This window comes from Fusarium oxysporum, chromosome V (assembly GCF_013085055.1).
Source record: "Fusarium oxysporum Fo47 chromosome V, complete sequence".
NCBI lineage: Eukaryota > Fungi > Ascomycota > Sordariomycetes > Hypocreales > Nectriaceae > Fusarium > Fusarium oxysporum.
The window spans coordinates 2,493,832-2,510,293 of record NC_072844.1 but is presented as its reverse complement, the minus strand read 5'-3'; the positions used below and the strand labels follow the sequence as shown (position 1 = coordinate 2,510,293).

The 16,462-nt window shown below is 49.1% G+C and overlaps 5 protein-coding genes and 1 non-coding gene across 6 annotated transcripts; 2 read left to right on the top strand and 4 right to left on the bottom strand.

Annotated features, from left to right (window-relative positions):
• The first annotated feature begins 216 nt into the window (after nucleotides 1–216).
• On the top strand, nucleotides 217–1,988 carry FOBCDRAFT_36146 (Pex19 protein family-domain-containing protein). Its single transcript, XM_031184315.3, has 4 exons — nucleotides 217–953; nucleotides 1,005–1,204; nucleotides 1,263–1,805; nucleotides 1,867–1,988. The coding sequence occupies exons 1-4, from the start codon at nucleotides 458–460 to the stop codon at nucleotides 1,963–1,965; spliced, it is 1,338 nt and encodes a 445-aa protein (XP_031039957.2). The 5' UTR covers nucleotides 217–457; the 3' UTR covers nucleotides 1,966–1,988.
• Nucleotides 1,989–1,991: 3 nt separating this feature from the next.
• Nucleotides 1,992–3,002, bottom strand: FOBCDRAFT_36150 (uncharacterized protein). Its single transcript, XM_031184314.3, has 2 exons — nucleotides 2,573–3,002; nucleotides 1,992–2,522 (listed from the first exon to the last, which is right to left on the bottom strand). The coding sequence occupies exons 1-2, from the start codon at nucleotides 2,888–2,890 to the stop codon at nucleotides 2,172–2,174; spliced, it is 669 nt and encodes a 222-aa protein (XP_031039956.2). The 5' UTR covers nucleotides 2,891–3,002; the 3' UTR covers nucleotides 1,992–2,171.
• Nucleotides 3,003–3,143: 141 nt separating this feature from the next.
• On the top strand, nucleotides 3,144–5,406 carry FOBCDRAFT_223692 (ABC1 family-domain-containing protein). The gene is made up of 3 exons (XM_031184311.3): nucleotides 3,144–3,671; nucleotides 3,727–3,877; nucleotides 3,932–5,406. The coding sequence occupies exons 1-3, from the start codon at nucleotides 3,358–3,360 to the stop codon at nucleotides 5,258–5,260; spliced, it is 1,794 nt and encodes a 597-aa protein (XP_031039953.2). The 5' UTR covers nucleotides 3,144–3,357; the 3' UTR covers nucleotides 5,261–5,406.
• Nucleotides 5,407–5,881: 475 nt separating this feature from the next.
• Nucleotides 5,882–5,955, bottom strand: FOBCDRAFT_t120. Its single transcript has one exon. It is a non-coding gene; the product is annotated as a tRNA-Val (tRNA).
• Nucleotides 5,956–6,461: 506 nt separating this feature from the next.
• On the bottom strand, nucleotides 6,462–10,657 carry FOBCDRAFT_319618 (MRC1-like domain-containing protein). Its single transcript, XM_031184310.3, has 2 exons — nucleotides 7,647–10,657; nucleotides 6,462–7,599 (listed from the first exon to the last, which is right to left on the bottom strand). The coding sequence occupies exons 1-2, from the start codon at nucleotides 10,532–10,534 to the stop codon at nucleotides 6,615–6,617; spliced, it is 3,873 nt and encodes a 1,290-aa protein (XP_031039952.2). The 5' UTR covers nucleotides 10,535–10,657; the 3' UTR covers nucleotides 6,462–6,614.
• A 258-nt stretch (nucleotides 10,658–10,915) lies between these two features.
• On the bottom strand, nucleotides 10,916–12,910 carry FOBCDRAFT_36131 (uncharacterized protein). The gene is made up of 2 exons (XM_031184307.3): nucleotides 11,460–12,910; nucleotides 10,916–11,406 (listed from the first exon to the last, which is right to left on the bottom strand). Exons 1-2 carry the CDS (start codon nucleotides 12,773–12,775, stop codon nucleotides 11,097–11,099), a joined length of 1,626 nt encoding a protein of 541 aa, XP_031039949.1. The 5' UTR covers nucleotides 12,776–12,910; the 3' UTR covers nucleotides 10,916–11,096.
• Nucleotides 12,911–16,462: the final 3,552 nt, after the last annotated feature.

Here is a 16,462-nt window from a genome sequence, read left to right as displayed (position 1 = left end):
AAACCCCGCTAGGTGGTCACCTAAATGCCCAGGGCCTCACGCCTTCAGGTCCAGGGGTTGATTGCGCTGTTGCGGCTTGTTGACCTTCTGAATCCTTTAGGTACCTACTCACTAGGTACCTTAGTGAGGGGCACTTGTTAATCAAATGGAAGGCAGCCCGCTTGAGGTGCGAACCTGCTAGCGCCGCATCATAGGTCACCTCGGCTCAGTGATTTAGTTAAGCTGGAAGCGGGCGGGCATCGATCCCCCAGATTGCCCACGTACCAAGGTATAAAATTACTTACGACTTGGTCCCTACAACACAAAACTTCACTCTATTAACCTTCCGCCATCGTTGGCCTTTCTCATAAGGCATTTTCTGAACTTGGCTGACTTCCATCATCAATCTCACTTCATCCGCTTCCTTTGGCAAAAGTGGGGGCGTTCGAGTGCTGGGAAAGACAACGCAGATATCATCATGGGCGTGGACAAAGACACGGAAGTCGCCTTGAAGGAGGAGGCCACGGAGGGACTCAAAGAGGCTGTTAAAGAGGGTGTGAAAGATGAGGTGAAAGAGGACAAGAAGGATGATATTGAGGATACCACAGACCTCAAGGCCGAGGCCGAGGTTGATGCTGCTGCCTCATCTCACACTCTCATGCCTGATGCTCCAACCGCTCATACTCCGGCCTCTAGTCTTTCCCTAGCGACTCCTCCTCTAGATTCAAAGCCTCAAAATGCTGCCTCACACGAGGCTTCTGCCGGAGATGCTGCTCCTGATGATGCTGTTCCTCAAGACTCATCATCCAAAGCTGCCGCGCAACAGCCCGTCCCCCAAGAAGCAGTCGCCACGACAGAAGCTGTAGCAGAGAAGACTGACGCTTTACCAACCCCAGTACCAAATGCCGCAATAACTGTTGATGAAATGGACGAGGTTCCAGACCCGGACGAGGACGACTTGGATGATTTAGATGGTCCGTGAAAAGGCATAGAGCTGTGAGGGAAACCCAGCTGACTGTTCTTAGATATGCTGGAAGAGTTCTCTACCGTCAAGCTAGATCAAACCAAGCCTCCTGGAGCTGCTGCTGGCTCCAGTAAACCAGAAGCACCCAAGGGCTCTGCTTCCGGCAAACAACCTGAAGTGGAGGATGCGTTCTCAGAAGATGAATTTGCTAAGCAGCTCCAGGCTGGTATGGCCGATCTACTAGGCGAACTTGAACAGTCTGTGAGTTTTATTTCATCTAGAAAAACCAACGAAAATATGATTGCTGATACAACTACAGCCTGACATGCAAGCACAGTTTGAAGATATCTTCAAGCACATCGCCGCGGCAGAAGGTGCTGGTGATGCGCCACCTCCAAGCACTTCCAAAGGGCCTTCTTCTCAAGCACCACCTGAGGATGCATCGTTCCAAGATACTATCAAGCGAACTATGGAGCGCATGCAAGCTTCGGGAGACCAAGCTACCGCTGCTGCTGCCTCGGGATCCGCTGATGATTTCATGTCTGAGATGCTCAAGCAGTTGTCTTCGGGTGACCTTGGTAATCTGGGAGGCGACGGCAGTGAGGAAGAATTCTCCAAAATGCTTATGGGCATGATGGAGCAGCTCACTAACAAGGAAATTCTGTATGAGCCCATGAAGGAACTCGATGAGAAATTCCCTGAATGGCTTATCAAGAATCGTGACTCGACACCGAAGGAGGACTTGAAGCGATACGAGGAGCAACAGTCCATTGTACGAGAGATAGTGGCCAAGTTCGAAGAGAAGACGTACTCGGATTCCAATGCGACGGACCGTGAGTTCATTGTGGATAAGATGCAAAAGGTTTGATTCATCTGCCTGTTATTCTCACTGGTGAGATTTATATCACTGACAAGTTGTCTAGATGCAAGCAGCAGGATCACCCCCTTCCGATCTAGTTGGAGACATGCAGTCGGCACAAGATGCCCTCAATCCAGGAGATGAAGCCTGCAACCCTCAGTAGATAAGGAACTTGGGTATTGCCCCCAAGCCATCTATATACCCTTTCTCAAAATAATAGGTGTGCACATCTGACGATATCCACTGGCACTTCCTGAACGCCGTGTCCCTTCCTGGGTGATCCGATCAACCCCAACGCCAAGCGAGCAAACGCGTAAAGTACTGAATAGGAAAAAAGAAATAGTAAAAGGAAAGAACAAAGGAAGAACATTATTGCATCTCAATGTCTCCAGAAGTATCCATCTGGTCTTGGGGTCGGGGCGGTTTATTCTGTTTGAACTGTTCTTGCGCTATGAGCTCGGCAAAGACATCATCATAGTCTTCGTCTGATAGCGGAGGCGAGGGTGGCCGTTGTGAAGAAGCCATCTGCTGTTCCTCATAGGATGCAAGCATCGCTTCGAGCTGCTCTTCTTCATCCATCATCGTTTCATCCTCGTCTTGTTCTGGAATCGGAGGTTGCTCTTGGTAGAAAGTCATGGCGTCCTCGATATCCGCCTCAGTAGTGTCAGGAGCATCATGAGACAGCTGTCCTCGGTCGGCAAGATAATTTGTCTTCAGAAACTGCGATTACATTAGCAACATTCATAATACATCAAGTGATCTCTCCTTACCTGTCCCTCTATATCTCTACGTTGCCAGGCCTTGTCTTCACGGCTCTGTCGCACATTCTGGAGGAAGACCTTCCGTCTTCCTTCTTGTAGCTCATCCCGCTTCTTGTTCACTGGGTTTGGCCGAGTGGGACGCGAAGCAAATTTGAACTTTGGGGGCTTGATAGGAGAAGATTGAATTTGACGCTGCGGACACACGTTTCTGTCAATTGGTGAGAGTGGCGATGAAGCGCGCACAGGTGAAGAAGAGAGCGGCGATGAGACAGCAGGGCGATGGTCCCAAGACCCGGAGAAAATGGGTGCGGGAGAAAAAGACATCATATTTCTGACTGTGCAGTTGTGGTGATTATGATGTATGAGATTGTAAATGACCCATACGATGTAAATGTTGGAGGGAGCTTAAGAATTACATCGGTTTCGTGTTGTACTTTCGAGATGCGTGGTCGTGTAAAGAGGTGACCTTGAACGCGTTGCAGTCGCGGTCGCGCAGTCACATGACGTAGTGCCCCTCTTGAAAATACTGCCGGGCTAGTAGGTAATTCGCCTTCGCCCCCGAAGATCGCACCCGGCTCAAGCCGAGCGATGGACGGAGGTTTGTCGGAATCGGCACACCCAAGCAAAAAAACTGTCGACTTGATTTTGGTTGACGACATGATCTAAGCCTAAGCCTGGCCTCTGTGGTGTCAACCTGTTTCTATTGCTTTCCTGCTAGCTTTTCTTCCTTAAGAATGAACAATTCTATTTTACTACATACTATTTTTCCTTCTTAAAAGTCCATCGGCAGTCAGATGAACGCCTTATCTGTTTCGGCCTTTGCGAATCGCATCGCCACTCGATCATGGACCTGTTCGACTTGTAGAAGTCAGTTGGTCCGAAGTAAGCCCTTTCGAGATTTCAGCGCAAGAGGTTTCGCATCGCGGAGAGGCTCGAGGAAAAGCAATGGTCACAAGTCCGGCCCTAAACGACCGCTGTTATATGCCTCGGCTGGTGTTGGTACTGTAGGCGCGACCGCGCTTGCATTCACCGACGACATCAAGAGTAGTTATGAGGCGGCGGAACGTACAGGCAGAGTTGCGGTTGCGCTCGCCGTGTGTATCAACGAGTATGTGGTTACTCACCATTGGGGATAAGCGGTACGAAACTAATACGCTGAGTAGTTACCGAACAACATTAAACGCCAGAGAAACGATAGCGGACCATGATGAACAGGAGAGCATGCTAAAGGCATGTCACAAACGATGCGCCGAACGGACCCTCGTTGTGTTGGAAAAGAATGGCGGTATCTTTATCAAACTCGGCCAGCATCTGGTATGAACTCCATCAACTTCGGAGCTCGAGCGATCGGACTAATTACTCCGCCAGAGCGCCATGAATTACCTTTTACCATCCGAATGGACAAACACTTTCATCCCCCTGCAGGACAAGTGCCCTGTATCTTCACTTGAGTCGATCGAGGATATGTTTCGCAAGGATACAGGAGAAGAGCTTTGGGACTATTTCTCCGATTTCGCCCCGGAACCAATTGGTGCTGCCTCTCTTGCTCAGGTACATCTGGCATCCATCAAGGGGTCAAATCAGAAGGTTGCGGTCAAGGTTCAACATCCTGAGCTCGAAGCATGGGCACCCCTGGATCTAGCGCTTACCCGGTACACGTTTTCGACTCTGAAACGATTTTTCCCCGAATATGATCTTGAGTGGCTCTCTTCTGAGATGGATGTTTCTCTTCCTAAAGAACTTGACTTCCAAGAAGAGGCTAACAATGCCCGACGTATGAAGGAGCACTTCGCTAAGATTCCACAGCTACCCCTGATTATCCCCGAGGTCATCTGGGCTAAGAAGCGAATCATTGTTATGGCGTGCGAAGCGGGAAGTAGACTCGACGATCTGGACTATTTGGATAAGAACGGTATTGACCGAGATGAAGTATCTGCCACGTTAGCGCGTATCTTCAACGAAATGATCTTTGGTGATGGTGCACCCCTGCACTGTGATCCTCACGGTGGCAATATTGCAATCCGCAAGAACAATGCCCGCCGGGGCCTTGGACGAGGTCCTAACTTTGATGTGATTTTATATGATCATGGTCTCTACCGCGACATTGAGCTTCCTTTGCGAAGGTCATACGCCAAGATGTGGCTTGCGGTTATTGATGGCGATATGGATAGAATGAAGAAATATGCACATGAGGTTGCCGGTATAGAGGACAAGGACTTCCCGCTCTTTGCTTCAGCAATTACTGGTCGAGACTACAGCATTGTTAGCAAGTCTGGATCTATCCTCGAGACTCGGACAGCGGATGAGCAAAAGACAATGAGCGGGGCTCTGCAGGAGGGTCTCATTGTCGACCTCGTGCAGCTTCTCAGCCGCGTGCCTCGTATCATCCTTCTAATTCTCAAGACAAATGATCTAACCCGAAGCCTGGACGAGAACCTCCAGACACGGCAGGGTCCCATCCGTTCGTTCATGATCCTCGCACGATATTGCACCAAGACCGTATTCCACGAGAAGCTTGAAGAGATCGGTCAAAACGGATCATTCCTCTGGCCGTTCAATGCTGTGCGAGTGTTTGCTGCATGGGTTGGTTTCATGCGCGTGGAGATCAAGTTAGAGGCCTTTGAACTTTGGCTATTTACCAAGAGAATGTTGGGTCTAGGCAGCTTAGAGTTTTCAGGTGCGGCGTTACAAAAGTGAAAGATGACAACGAATTAGAAGATGTATCGATATAGAGTATATACACCTTGCTGGCGTGACACACAGAGCAAATAGAAGTCAGTCACAGAAGGTTTATGATGCAATGCATTCATATCAAGTAATAATACAATTGCATTTCAACTGTACAATTATGCTGATAGCCAGTTGCTTCCTCTTTGTCTTCCAAATACGTTGGAATTCTGCATTGCAGAACATCTAATATCTGTGCATATTGAGTCTAAGAAGAAAGGCAATGAGCAAAGAGATCTATGCCTATACTTCCTTCTCATGAAGGTACGAATCTCTATGCGATGACACGCAGAAACGCTGTGTATTGTTCCCCCTGTTGATTCGTCAAGTTCATGATAGATGTGGAACTGAGGCACAAGCTGGATTCTTCATCGATTCTACACTCACAAACAGAACCGCACGCATCTTCTTCAAAAGACTCATTTACTTCATGTCCCATTCTTAGCCTGAGATGGTATTTATAATCGTAATGTCAAGGCTAATACAGGCGTCATAAAACTTGGTGGTTCTACCAGATCAACTACTGAATGAGGCCCAACGAGGGCTAGGGTGACTCCAACGAACAACAGACGACTGAAGCTGCAAAAATGGTGGTTCCGCCCGGGATCGAACCGGGGACCTTCTCGGTGTTAACGAGATGCCATAACCAACTAGACCACGGAACCTATCAACTTACAAATAGACCGAGGCATAGGCGGCTCATTTGCACCAGTTCGAAGATGGTTCAGGGACGACGATAGTAGTAGGAGGTAGAGTTGCAGTAATCACTATGTGAAACGTGAGTTGTTAATCCAGACAAACAGAACTAGGTATGTCTAAACACCGAAGACTTCCTCTATAATTGGGTAGTGGAGGTGGCGCTTCCGTGGGAGTTAGTTATGCCATCTCGTTCACCGAGACGGCCCCGGTTCGATCCTGGGCAGAACCACCATTTTGGCAGCTTCAGTCGCTTGTGTCTTGTGTTATGGACATAGATAATGGTGGTCTCCTTTCTCCCTTTGCAGAAAATGGTCGCTGTAGAAGCAGGGACCCAGGAGCCTGATAGTCATACATAAGCTTGAGTCAGTATGTGACCACATTACAATCACTAAACTACCTCCGGAGGCGATGTTTTGTTGAGATAACCATGAATAAGACAACCAAATGTGGATGTTAGACCAGCGATGCACAGGCTTAACAAGTGAATTGCTATATTTAACACCTTAGGTATAGTGTCGCTATGATATCATGTCTTGTCCATCCGAACTCCGCGCCATCCCATGTTAATGTTTCAACCCTAACATACATGAACCGAATAAAAGAACGAATTCCGTTCTACGCCAGCTTATTCAAATGAACCCTTACCCAATAAGCCACCCACGACTCCGACTCTCCTCTCTGCCCCTTTAATCTTTCTTTCTTCTCTCTTTCGCTCATTCTGCTCCAGCTTTGCTCGTCTCTCGCTATCACGAGCAAAAGCATGTACACCGCTCTTCTTGGTGGCTCCCTTCTTGATCTTGGCCTCCTCACCAAATCCGCTCGCTGGTGCTGGCGAACCAGAGCTTGTGGTAGAGACTGTACCAGATACAAATGAATTTGTAGTGGCACGGCGAAGCAGAGCGGGGACTTTGAATGAGGAGTTTGATGCTGTTGCAAAGGCAAGGCGGCCAGTGCTAACGTTCAAAGAACCACTGCGTTTGAGACTGATGCGATCAACGACAGCGACACGGCCACGGCGGGGGTTAGAAATATCATTCTCCTTATCGCTGCGAGTTTCTGTGGTAGTATTTTCTTCGCCTTCGCTGTCTGACCCGACTTCAGTTGCAGGGATAACTGAACCATGGGGTTCTTCCAGCAGATCGGACAAAGTCTCGCGAACTTCACCAATGTTAGAGGGCTTCTTGCCATCCTTGGTCCTACGCAGATAGCCAGGGAACCTGTTATCCGCAGGGCCGAGAACCTTCTGAGGTTGGCTGTCAGGAACAGTCTGAGCCTCGCTGCTTTCGTCCTGAGACTGGGACTGTGAGGACTCAACAATCTCCTGCGGTGCATCCAAAAAGTCCATTTCATCATCACTGCCACGATCCTCGATCGTTCGTAAGAAGGCCTGATTACCGGGGTTCTCGGCTATCTTCTTGACACGTTCGTCGGAAAATAGAGCCTTCTGCATTTTAGCAAACTGTCGACGCTTCATTCGACGACGAGCCTCGCCATCATCGTCTGAATCGTCAAGGTCGTAGCCTGCACCTCGTTTACGGCGAAGCATGCCAGTCGTGATGTCCTTGAAAAGCTTCTCGACCTGCTTCTCATCTTCTGCCTGTTCTCGAGCGCTATGGAATGTCAGTCTTGCTGTAAATGATTCTGATGTAGTACCTACGCATATAAAGCAGCGAGTTTGGCTCCGTCAATATCGTTACCAGCAGTGTCGTCTATGATGTCTTTGAGTGAAGCGGCAGACTCATTGTCACTGTCCTCGCCATCTGCACCACCCAGCCCAGCATATTCATCTTCGGATTCCTCAGCTTGTTCCTGAACCATCTCTTTTGCCTTGCTGTTCTTGTGGTCAAACTCGGTTTGGAGGCGTTTCTTATGTTCGTTCTTGGCACCCTCCTTCAACGCTTCAAAGACATTATCAGTCTTCTCTGCAGATGCCGGCTCTGGTGTTTCCTGAATGCGTTGAGATGTCTCTATTCTGCGACGAAGGCGGCCACGTCGGACGAGTGGTGAAGCTTGGGTCGGGTCGTCGTGATCGACCAACATAGTCTCCGTAGTCGAAACTGGTGCCTCGACGAATCTGTTCTTTAAGGGTGTTTGGTCTTGGAGCCCACCATCCTGAGTGAAATCAATCATTTCGGAAATTTGAGTGCTCTCTTCCCGAAGCAAGCTGTCCAGGCCGCGCATCTGAGACTGAGAAAGGTCGAGGGCGATGTCTTGAGTATTCTTTTGGCTGTCATTCTTTTGACTGTCTATGATCATGTCCTCCATGGGCTCGTCCATGGTCGCAGAGAAGTTGGAGTCGGGAAAATGATCAAAATCGGGCATCAACGATTGGGTTGGACCGTTGGCAGAATTCATTTGGCTGTCGTCCATGGTACCAGCGAATATCTGCGTGAGGCCGAGACCAGCCGGCCCCTGCACCGGCAAACCAGGGATAAAGTTCTTCTTTGCTGAGCGGAGGACTGATCTAGGTGCAGTTGGAGATTGGGTGTTTGGGACTGTTGGTGACATCTGGACAGTAGCTTTTGGTCTGGGTGTCATTTCGACTGTGTCCTCCTCCTCGTCGGAAAGAACAATAGGCTTTCGCAGTCGTCTATGTCTCGTAGCAGGGAACTCTTCGATATCGTCTTGAACATCTTGACTGGCGATAAGAGTTGTTTCATCATTCTCATCAGCGGAGGCCCCAGACTCTCCATCTCGAGCCTCGACTTCCACCATGTTATTGCCATCTGGTTGCTCCTCGTCACTAACTTCCTCTTCATCCTCAGATCCGGACAACTCAACAACTGATCCTTCTCCATCAGCTTCGTTTCCAGATGCCTGATACTCGTCGTCCTCGCTGTCATCCCAGGCCAAGGGGTCAACTTCGCCATTCTCCTTCGCTTCCTTCTTGGCGGCTGCTTTCTCTTTTTGCCTAATCATCTGTGCCTCCACTCTTGCCCTAGCGACAATGTCCTCAGCGTCTTGCATCTGACGTTCCCGCTCCTCTGCGGTCTGAATAACGACACCTTGAGCCTTTAGCAGATCAACTCTGCGGTCACGCTCTACCTTAGCTTGCTGCCGAGCCTTCTGGTATAGATAGGCCTGGAGTTCGCCTGCTGTCATGCCGTAGTTTTCGTTCTTTCGCCTTGTCTCCTTGCCGGGAGATTTTAGTTGGGCAAGGGCGCGTAGCGCCTGAACGGAACTGGGTTCTTGTGCTTTCTTTGTTGGCGCCATGTCGAATACAGCTCGAATCTTGTCCTTGGTGGTGGTTGTGATCTCTAACTCGTCATCCGAATCCACCATGGTCACGTTGGCTCTCATAGGTGGAAGCTTGACTCGAAATTGGCGCCTCGGGTTTTGAACGGGCTGTTCCTGTTCGGTTGGAGTCTCCACGGCCTTTCCCTTTCCTTTATCTGGCTTGAGCTTGGTTGTCTCAGCCAGACTGTCTATAGTTGGCAAGTCGAATTCATTGTCACCAGCAGCAGTTTCTGGGCCTGTAACGGCAGTGGCAGTCTCTTTGGAAGCTGGCGGAGAACTCGGTGGTGTATCGACACCCTGCATCTCAACATCGCTGTGTGGTGTTGGGACCCTGCTCGAGCTGGTAACCTTTGGTTCTGATTCACCTGCTGGGCGAAAGTTGAAACGCTCAAATAAACTGTTCTTGGTAATCTTCTTTCGTGTCTTGGCTTCATGTACCAACTGCATATTTCTCGACATTCTCTGAGTTTCTCTCTTCATCTCCTCGATGGCCTTCTTGCTGGCTTTACGAGCACTGGGTCGCTCGGCCTGTGTTAGTCGTCGGCCGCCTTCATCGTCGGTAATACTGGAATTATCGCCATCCGAGACCATCTTTTCCATCTCCTGTGCGACTTTCTGTTGTTTTGCACGTTTTTCGGCCTCTTTTTCTTCTTTAGCGGCGTCTTCGTCACGCCTCTTTTGTCTGCGGCGCTCCAGCTTCGCTTTAAAGCGATCGGATTTGAGGGTAGGCATGTCACCCTCAGAATCAGAGCCACTATGCATCGATCGGGTTGGCGAAGGGCGAAGAGGTGATGATACGAAAAGTGTTGGGCTGGAACCACGAGGGGTGCGTTTTGAGGCTGGCGACGAAGGTGCCTTGCGAACTAATCTTCGGCGTGCAGCAGGAGCGTCATCTTCTTGCGATTCAACATCGGGCATGTCAACATTGTCTGCCTTCTCCACTTCTTCAGTCGCCTTCTCCTCTGGCTCGTAAATCTTCTCTATGCAGTCCCCAGTGGTTTCTTTTTGCAAAGACGTATTCCCGGACTCCTTTTGTCGCCATGTCCCTTGCATCCTAGCCGCCAGCTTGCCTCGTGGCCTAATTATATCATTATCCGATTCATCGGACGTTTCTTGATCAGGTATGGTCTGTGTTGGTAGGTCGAGGTGATTTTTTGAGTTGTTGTCTGTGTATTGGTTTGAAGAGAATGTTTCGTCGTCACTGCTCTCAAGAGCTGCAAGTTGCGCTTTAAATCTGGACTGTGGTGAAAGTGGTTCGGGAGTTCCACCCTTTGAGAAGCGGGAGGAAGCTCGTGGGGGAGTAGCCATTGTGATACCGATGGTAGTTATGATGTAAATAGAAAGTGGTCAGCGAAAAGACGGAAACAACAAGCAAATTAACATCTAGTCCTTGGGAGTGAATAATTTTCTTGACATAAGAGTGGATGTTTGATCTGTGAGGATGATGGAAACTCCCAGGTCTAAGTGGTAGTGGGGAGCTTAACGCGACGCGCGGGCCATGGAAATGCGTTGGCGTGGAGAGACGCGTTGATACGCATCAATCACGCGTAAAGTTTACCAGCCACAGTAAAATTCAATTAACACCCTTGACGTCCAAATGCCTCAGGTCTGTATACATGGCGAGGGCCAGTCATGCATACAATATGTCGCGCGGCGATATTGCAAATGACACATATATATCGTGTTTTCGTATATCATGAGGAGAATGGCACAATTAAATTTGGTTGGCTATGCGGCTAATTGATCTCTCCTCTGTTTTACAAATTTTTCAGTTTTCAAATACCAATGTGAGCATCCGGTAAAGACTGTCCTATAAATATCCCCCCTCTAAATCAATCAATGTCAAGAACATGAAACATATGCGTAACGACTAGAAGAGCTTGTGCTCAAGAGTCATGTCAGATTCCGGCTCGAGGCCAACGCAAGCACGGAAAATGTTAGTCAGAGCAGCACGCTGCTTGGCTAGTGCATTGACAACGGGGGTGCCAGGAGGGGTGAGGGGAGCCTTCAGCATGTAGCTAAGGACGCTCAGGACACTGTGGAAGCTCTTGTATTCGGTAGTAGCAGTACCATCAGAGGATACAGCCTTCCACTGGATACGAGACATCATCTCGGCAATGATGACCAAGTCAATGATCAAAGGAGAGGCAAGAAGGGAGTCCTCGCAGATGTTGAAGAGCCTGAAAATGGTCAGTCGCAGTCTATTGTCTTCGTAACCTTGACATCAACTTACGAAATGGTCTGGTGGCCGCCCATGAAAATCTCGGCATAGTATTCGTCAAGAGCGCGCTTGTTGTCGGCAACAGCGGGCATATACTTGATTACAACACAGTGGTCAGGGTGCTCGCCCTTCTTGTACAGAACGTGGTTAGCCTCAACCATGTCATCAACGACGTTGGACTTCGAAATTTCCTTGGAGCGGAACTGCTTCTGGGAGCTCAAGTTCTTGCCATCGTTGTTGCCAAGATGGTTGTAGCTGGCAATGGATGTCAATTTAATACCAGCGTTGATGAGGAAATCAACCAGGGCAGACTTCATCTTGGTCTGGCCAGACTTGAAGTCATCACCACCAATGAAGGCATTGTGCTTCTCAGCAAGCTCGATGGCGCCAGGGACAAAAGTGTTCTGTGGGGAGCCATTGATGAAAGGGGCTTTCTCAAGAATACAGGCAACGGCAAAGACGGTTGAGGGAGAGACCTCCTCGTGGCCCTGCTCAATGGCCTTGAGAAGGTTGTCAGCAGTGTCGTTGACGCCCTCAATCAGGTCGGCATATCGCTCAGTATTGGCAGTCCACATGATGATGACCTTGTCAAGGCCGTTCTTGGCCTTAAAGTCACGGATGTCCTGGCGGATCTTCTCAACGTGAGCCCAGCAAGCCTTGGAGCCCTCGAGAACGTTATCAGCACGGTCCTCCTGATTGGCGGCAATGAAGTCTGGGTAGTAGATGGAGGGAAGGGGAACCATCTCGGCCATCTCCTTCTTGACCTGGGCCTTGAGGGTAGGCTCGAGGACCTGAGCGCGATCCATGGCCTGAGCCAGATTCATCTTGCTAATGTCCCAGCCGCCAATGACAAGGTCGTTAGGGTGAACCATGGGGAGGATGTTATGGAAGGGAATGTTGATCTCCTGATGGGTCTTGGCATCATGGCCAAGCTTGAGGGTAGAGCCCATAACAACAGAGCCGTAGTAGTTGGACTCGCGAGGACCCTCCTTGGTATCCCAGGCGAGCTGACGGCGGTTGGCGAGGATGCCAGCGGTGACGGTAGTGCCATTGTTGCCTCCGAGGCCAACCAACATCATACCGACCTTGGGGATCTTACGGTCGACCTTGAAGTCATAGAGAGTCTCATTTGGAGTGGCGACATACTTGCCATTAGCATCAACGTCAACCTTGGTAGTGCGGTAGGTGTATCGGGAACGAATTTCCGCATCAGTGTAGGTGACGTTGGGGGAGTTGACGGTGAAGAGGTCCTGGGTAGCTGAGGAACCTCGGCCGTTGTAGACCGCCCCGTTCGAGGAGCCCGTGCCGACTTCCGCGTGAGGAGCCATGATGAAAAAGGTGGCTTTACGTGGAAATTTGCAAATTGATTAAGATTGGACGGGTTCTGTTTGAAATTTGACCTTTACTGTTCAAAGGTCGAGTCCGCTGAGCCTCCGGAATCGGCTGAGCAGCGGGCTCCTGCGAACGGGTGGTGCGTCCTTTTGTGAGGTTAGCATTTGTCCATTCATCTTCACATCGTCTTTCTTGGGATTTCATTAGGTGACTTACGAGTTAAGGAGATTGGAAAACGTCTTGACGACTGTAGTGACCAAGGGTCAAGGCCTTGGTCTTTATGATAAGAGTATTTGGAGGGGGTTTGTTGATGGCGGGGTAGCGGGGTAGATAGATGTCAAGAGAAGGAGATTTTGATGGGAAACAAGTGTTTTGAAAAGTTTGGGGATGTTATTTGGCTGATTGTAAGTTGACGAGGTTTGTTAGTGAAGGAAAAGAGAGAGAAACGGAGTGTTGTTCGGGGATGGGGAAGGTTCAAATATGGCAGACTCTGGGAGACGTACCTTGCTGTACTGCCACTTTTCCCTCGCTTGGCTGTCGTGGACGTTCGGGCGGTGAGGTTTACAAGGAGCCAATAGTGGAGTAGCGATATTCTAGCGGCTGGGGACGCGGAGAGCTCGGAACAGCGTGTATTGATGATATCGAGCTACTGTAAGCTACTGTATGTTTTCCATGCATGTCTGTGGACACCTGATGCTAGCACACATCCATTGAATTCCTAGAACCGAGAAAAAGGTATGGATAGCGTCTCCATCCTCCAGATTTTCCCACATTTCTCCCACGATTTTCATCCATGGAGTTGGGGTTCAGTTGGCGGAGACAGCTTCAAATAAGACCTTATGAGTGCACGGTTGACCCCGACTTATCAAGAGGTTTCTTTCCTTTGCCTCTGATCAATATGAGTGTACGGAGTAGGCATGTGCTAGTTGTTGATATTTGTTGAATATGTTTGATTTGGCGAAAGCACTTTCGTAAACTACCGCCCATGCTCGTGCAGCTTAACCCTGCCTTGTAATCCTCCCTCTCCCGAACCATTGGCTTGAGCCCCTGACGTTGTGCATCTCTCTCAGCATTCGACAACTTGACTTGACCTTTCTTAGCCCGTGCGGGACAAAAGCAGTGGGCCTGTCTCTAAGCATAATAAATTGTCTCATCCAATGCTGTCGACATCATCCAACTTGATTGGCACTACCCGGGACCTTCGGTGATCATACAGGTCTGTCCTAATGTTGTTGGGTTATTCGGCAGCAAGTCAAGAGCACAGGGTCAAGCTTGAACGGGTAAAAGGTCTTGTGTATTACAGGCTTTATTAGCCGTCGATGACTTGTTGTTATGACTATGAACGAGTATCTTTGGGTTCGCGATAAGCATTCCAAGAGACTACTGGAATCAACAAATATTTCAGAACCCTCAACCCACAAGACTGTTGACGTCTGTTCCATGGACAGCGAAACCCGTTTGGCAAGTAGCGTTCGAAATTGATTCTGATTAACCAAATGTCATCTCTAGGGTAAAAATAATCAGGAGACAGAAGGACTTTTGGATGATGATCCCGATTGCTGGTAGCATGTTGCGTGCATTCTTATCACAACGTGTACTTGCATTGACCAGGTAGGTATCCAGAGTCTTTGAAACAATTGGCTTACAATCTTGTCCAACTGGCGAGGATCATCTATACTGTCACTCGTTATCTCCTGCCGGTGCCTGTCGTTGATCAACCTCGATCAACCCACGCTAGCCCAGCGCCACGATGCCCCAGAGCCTTCAGCGACTAGAGGAATGAATGCGTCGGATGTTATCGTGACATAGCTCTCGCAGGAGGGCCGCATTATTCTTAAATTGTAGATCTCAAGGCAACTGTTCTTCACATTGGTGGCTGGTTGGGAAGTAGCTCCATTCACATGTAACGAGGAAGTGCAGCAGAAAGATGCGATGCCGAGCCGAATACCCACATGGCTTCTGTATGGTGTTGAGATCGTCAGAGAATCCTGGCCTCTACAATGTCGTCCCTCACCGTCTAATGCGGGAGAAGCTGGTACATGCGGGACAAATCGCCTTGAGGGAGTATCAGGAGAAGACGTGAAAGAGTGGAGTCAGATACTCCAGCCATTCGAACTGACCCTCGAGGACAGACAGCGAGACCTCTTCAACGTCGGGTCCCATGACCATAGCAGCTAGCTTTATACTCACTGACTATGGCACATTCCTAATTCTGGCTTCCCATGTCTGGAACCCGAAGGAAAATATAGCTTTCTCCGTCCCCAGGCTGACGTTTCAGCCGCGACCTCGAAATAAATAATACAGGTAAAGTCTTCGTCTATGTGTTGGCCTTATGCCACAACATTTGCAGACTTGATTCAAATCCAGGGTCCAGAAGCCGTTGCTATAGTTGATGACTTGTTGACGCATTTTTGCTTGACAGACCCATGTGCCCGAGACTGGTCACGATAGCCGATCGACGATCACGCCTCAGAGACTACTCCAGTCTCAGCCATGTCATATAATGCCAACTGATTGCCCTTGGAGAGCCCTGAATGACGTGCCAAAGTCAACCTTATAGGCAGACGTGCCAGGGGTAATTCTCAAGCTCATGACTAGCTAGTCCAAGCTAAAGTATCCTGAACTTGAAGTCATTAAATGTTTGATAAGGAACTGGCAAGGTGACTTCAGAGGCTCGTGTCGACATGGCGGGTTACATTTGAAGGTCCCTTATAGACTGAATGGAATTTTTACAATGTCATCAGTTGCGAAGCCCATATTGGTTGATGAAATCAATTGACCGAGAGGCATTCGTGTTACTGAGTAATCCCCACGCCTTTGATAAGGTTGATAGGGAACTATTCATCATAACAAGGCGTCTTGATGTGTTAGAAAATCGCCAAACCCCCCTCCATCGTGGTTGATCACCAGGGGCAGCTCTAGTCCGCAAGCATGTTAATCGAGGGCCAATATCCGTCAACGATCGTGGCGGCAGTTTTGCAATTCTTCTAGCCTAACGACACTGAAAGTTTCCAATTGTGGCGCCTCAGCTATCGATCTATTGAAAATTAGGCCAATGCATGGCTGTCGGATTGATTGCAGTCCGTGGTCATGGTCTATTAATGTCGTAGCAGGTTCTTGATCTCCCGATCAGAGACCTGAGACAGTGGATCATCGCTTGTAGCCTAGTTTCTCTTCTGCAAATAGTCATAAGAAGAGTTCTATAGTAGATCCTGCCCGAAATACGCAGGTACTCAAGACCTTGCAAAGCAAACGGGTGCACTTGCATTGAATCATCATCTGCATCAACAGTGACATTTAAACCACGAGATAGAACCTGCTGTATTTGGCGTATGGTGTGAAGATCAGCCACGATTCATCCACGGCTTACCCACCGAATGAGTGCAGGTAATTATTCAGGTCAACCCCCCAGTCACATTAGACGAGCCAATGGAGTAGGCAATTATCATCTGGCCGTATCAATTATATACTCGCAAGTCGCACCCATAATCTAGCCATGTTAAACACGAACTATATGCGATAACTAAACCAAGTTTACTCCGTAGAAGCATGTCTTATAGAAAACTTGGCGAGGAGTGGCCATGCAGTAGCAATGCCGTCAGAGAACACATTGATTTGCAGAGACGGATAATTACATAGCAGTGGCCATATTACCAGAGTTGGATTCACAATAGCGACAGGCG

Coding starts and splice junctions, on each gene's coding strand:
- FOBCDRAFT_36146 (XM_031184315.3), top strand. CDS start 458: ATGGGCGTGGACAAAGACACGGAAGTCGCCTTGAAGGAGGAGGCCACG. Junction 954..1,004: donor CGACTTGGATGATTTAGATG/GTCCGTGAAAAG, acceptor GACTGTTCTTAG/ATATGCTGGAAGAGTTCTCT. Junction 1,806..1,866: donor TTGTGGATAAGATGCAAAAG/GTTTGATTCATC, acceptor CAAGTTGTCTAG/ATGCAAGCAGCAGGATCACC.
- FOBCDRAFT_36150 (XM_031184314.3), bottom strand. CDS start 2,890: ATGATGTCTTTTTCTCCCGCACCCATTTTCTCCGGGTCTTGGGACCAT. Junction 2,523..2,572: donor GTAGAGATATAGAGGGACAG/GTAAGGAGAGAT, acceptor ATGTAATCGCAG/TTTCTGAAGACAAATTATCT.
- FOBCDRAFT_223692 (XM_031184311.3), top strand. CDS start 3,358: ATGAACGCCTTATCTGTTTCGGCCTTTGCGAATCGCATCGCCACTCGA. Junction 3,672..3,726: donor CTCGCCGTGTGTATCAACGA/GTATGTGGTTAC, acceptor TACGCTGAGTAG/TTACCGAACAACATTAAACG. Junction 3,878..3,931: donor TCAAACTCGGCCAGCATCTG/GTATGAACTCCA, acceptor TTACTCCGCCAG/AGCGCCATGAATTACCTTTT.
- FOBCDRAFT_319618 (XM_031184310.3), bottom strand. CDS start 10,534: ATGGCTACTCCCCCACGAGCTTCCTCCCGCTTCTCAAAGGGTGGAACT. Junction 7,600..7,646: donor AAACTCGCTGCTTTATATGC/GTAGGTACTACA, acceptor GACATTCCATAG/CGCTCGAGAACAGGCAGAAG.
- FOBCDRAFT_36131 (XM_031184307.3), bottom strand. CDS start 12,775: ATGGCTCCTCACGCGGAAGTCGGCACGGGCTCCTCGAACGGGGCGGTC. Junction 11,407..11,459: donor GGCGGCCACCAGACCATTTC/GTAAGTTGATGT, acceptor GACCATTTTCAG/GCTCTTCAACATCTGCGAGG.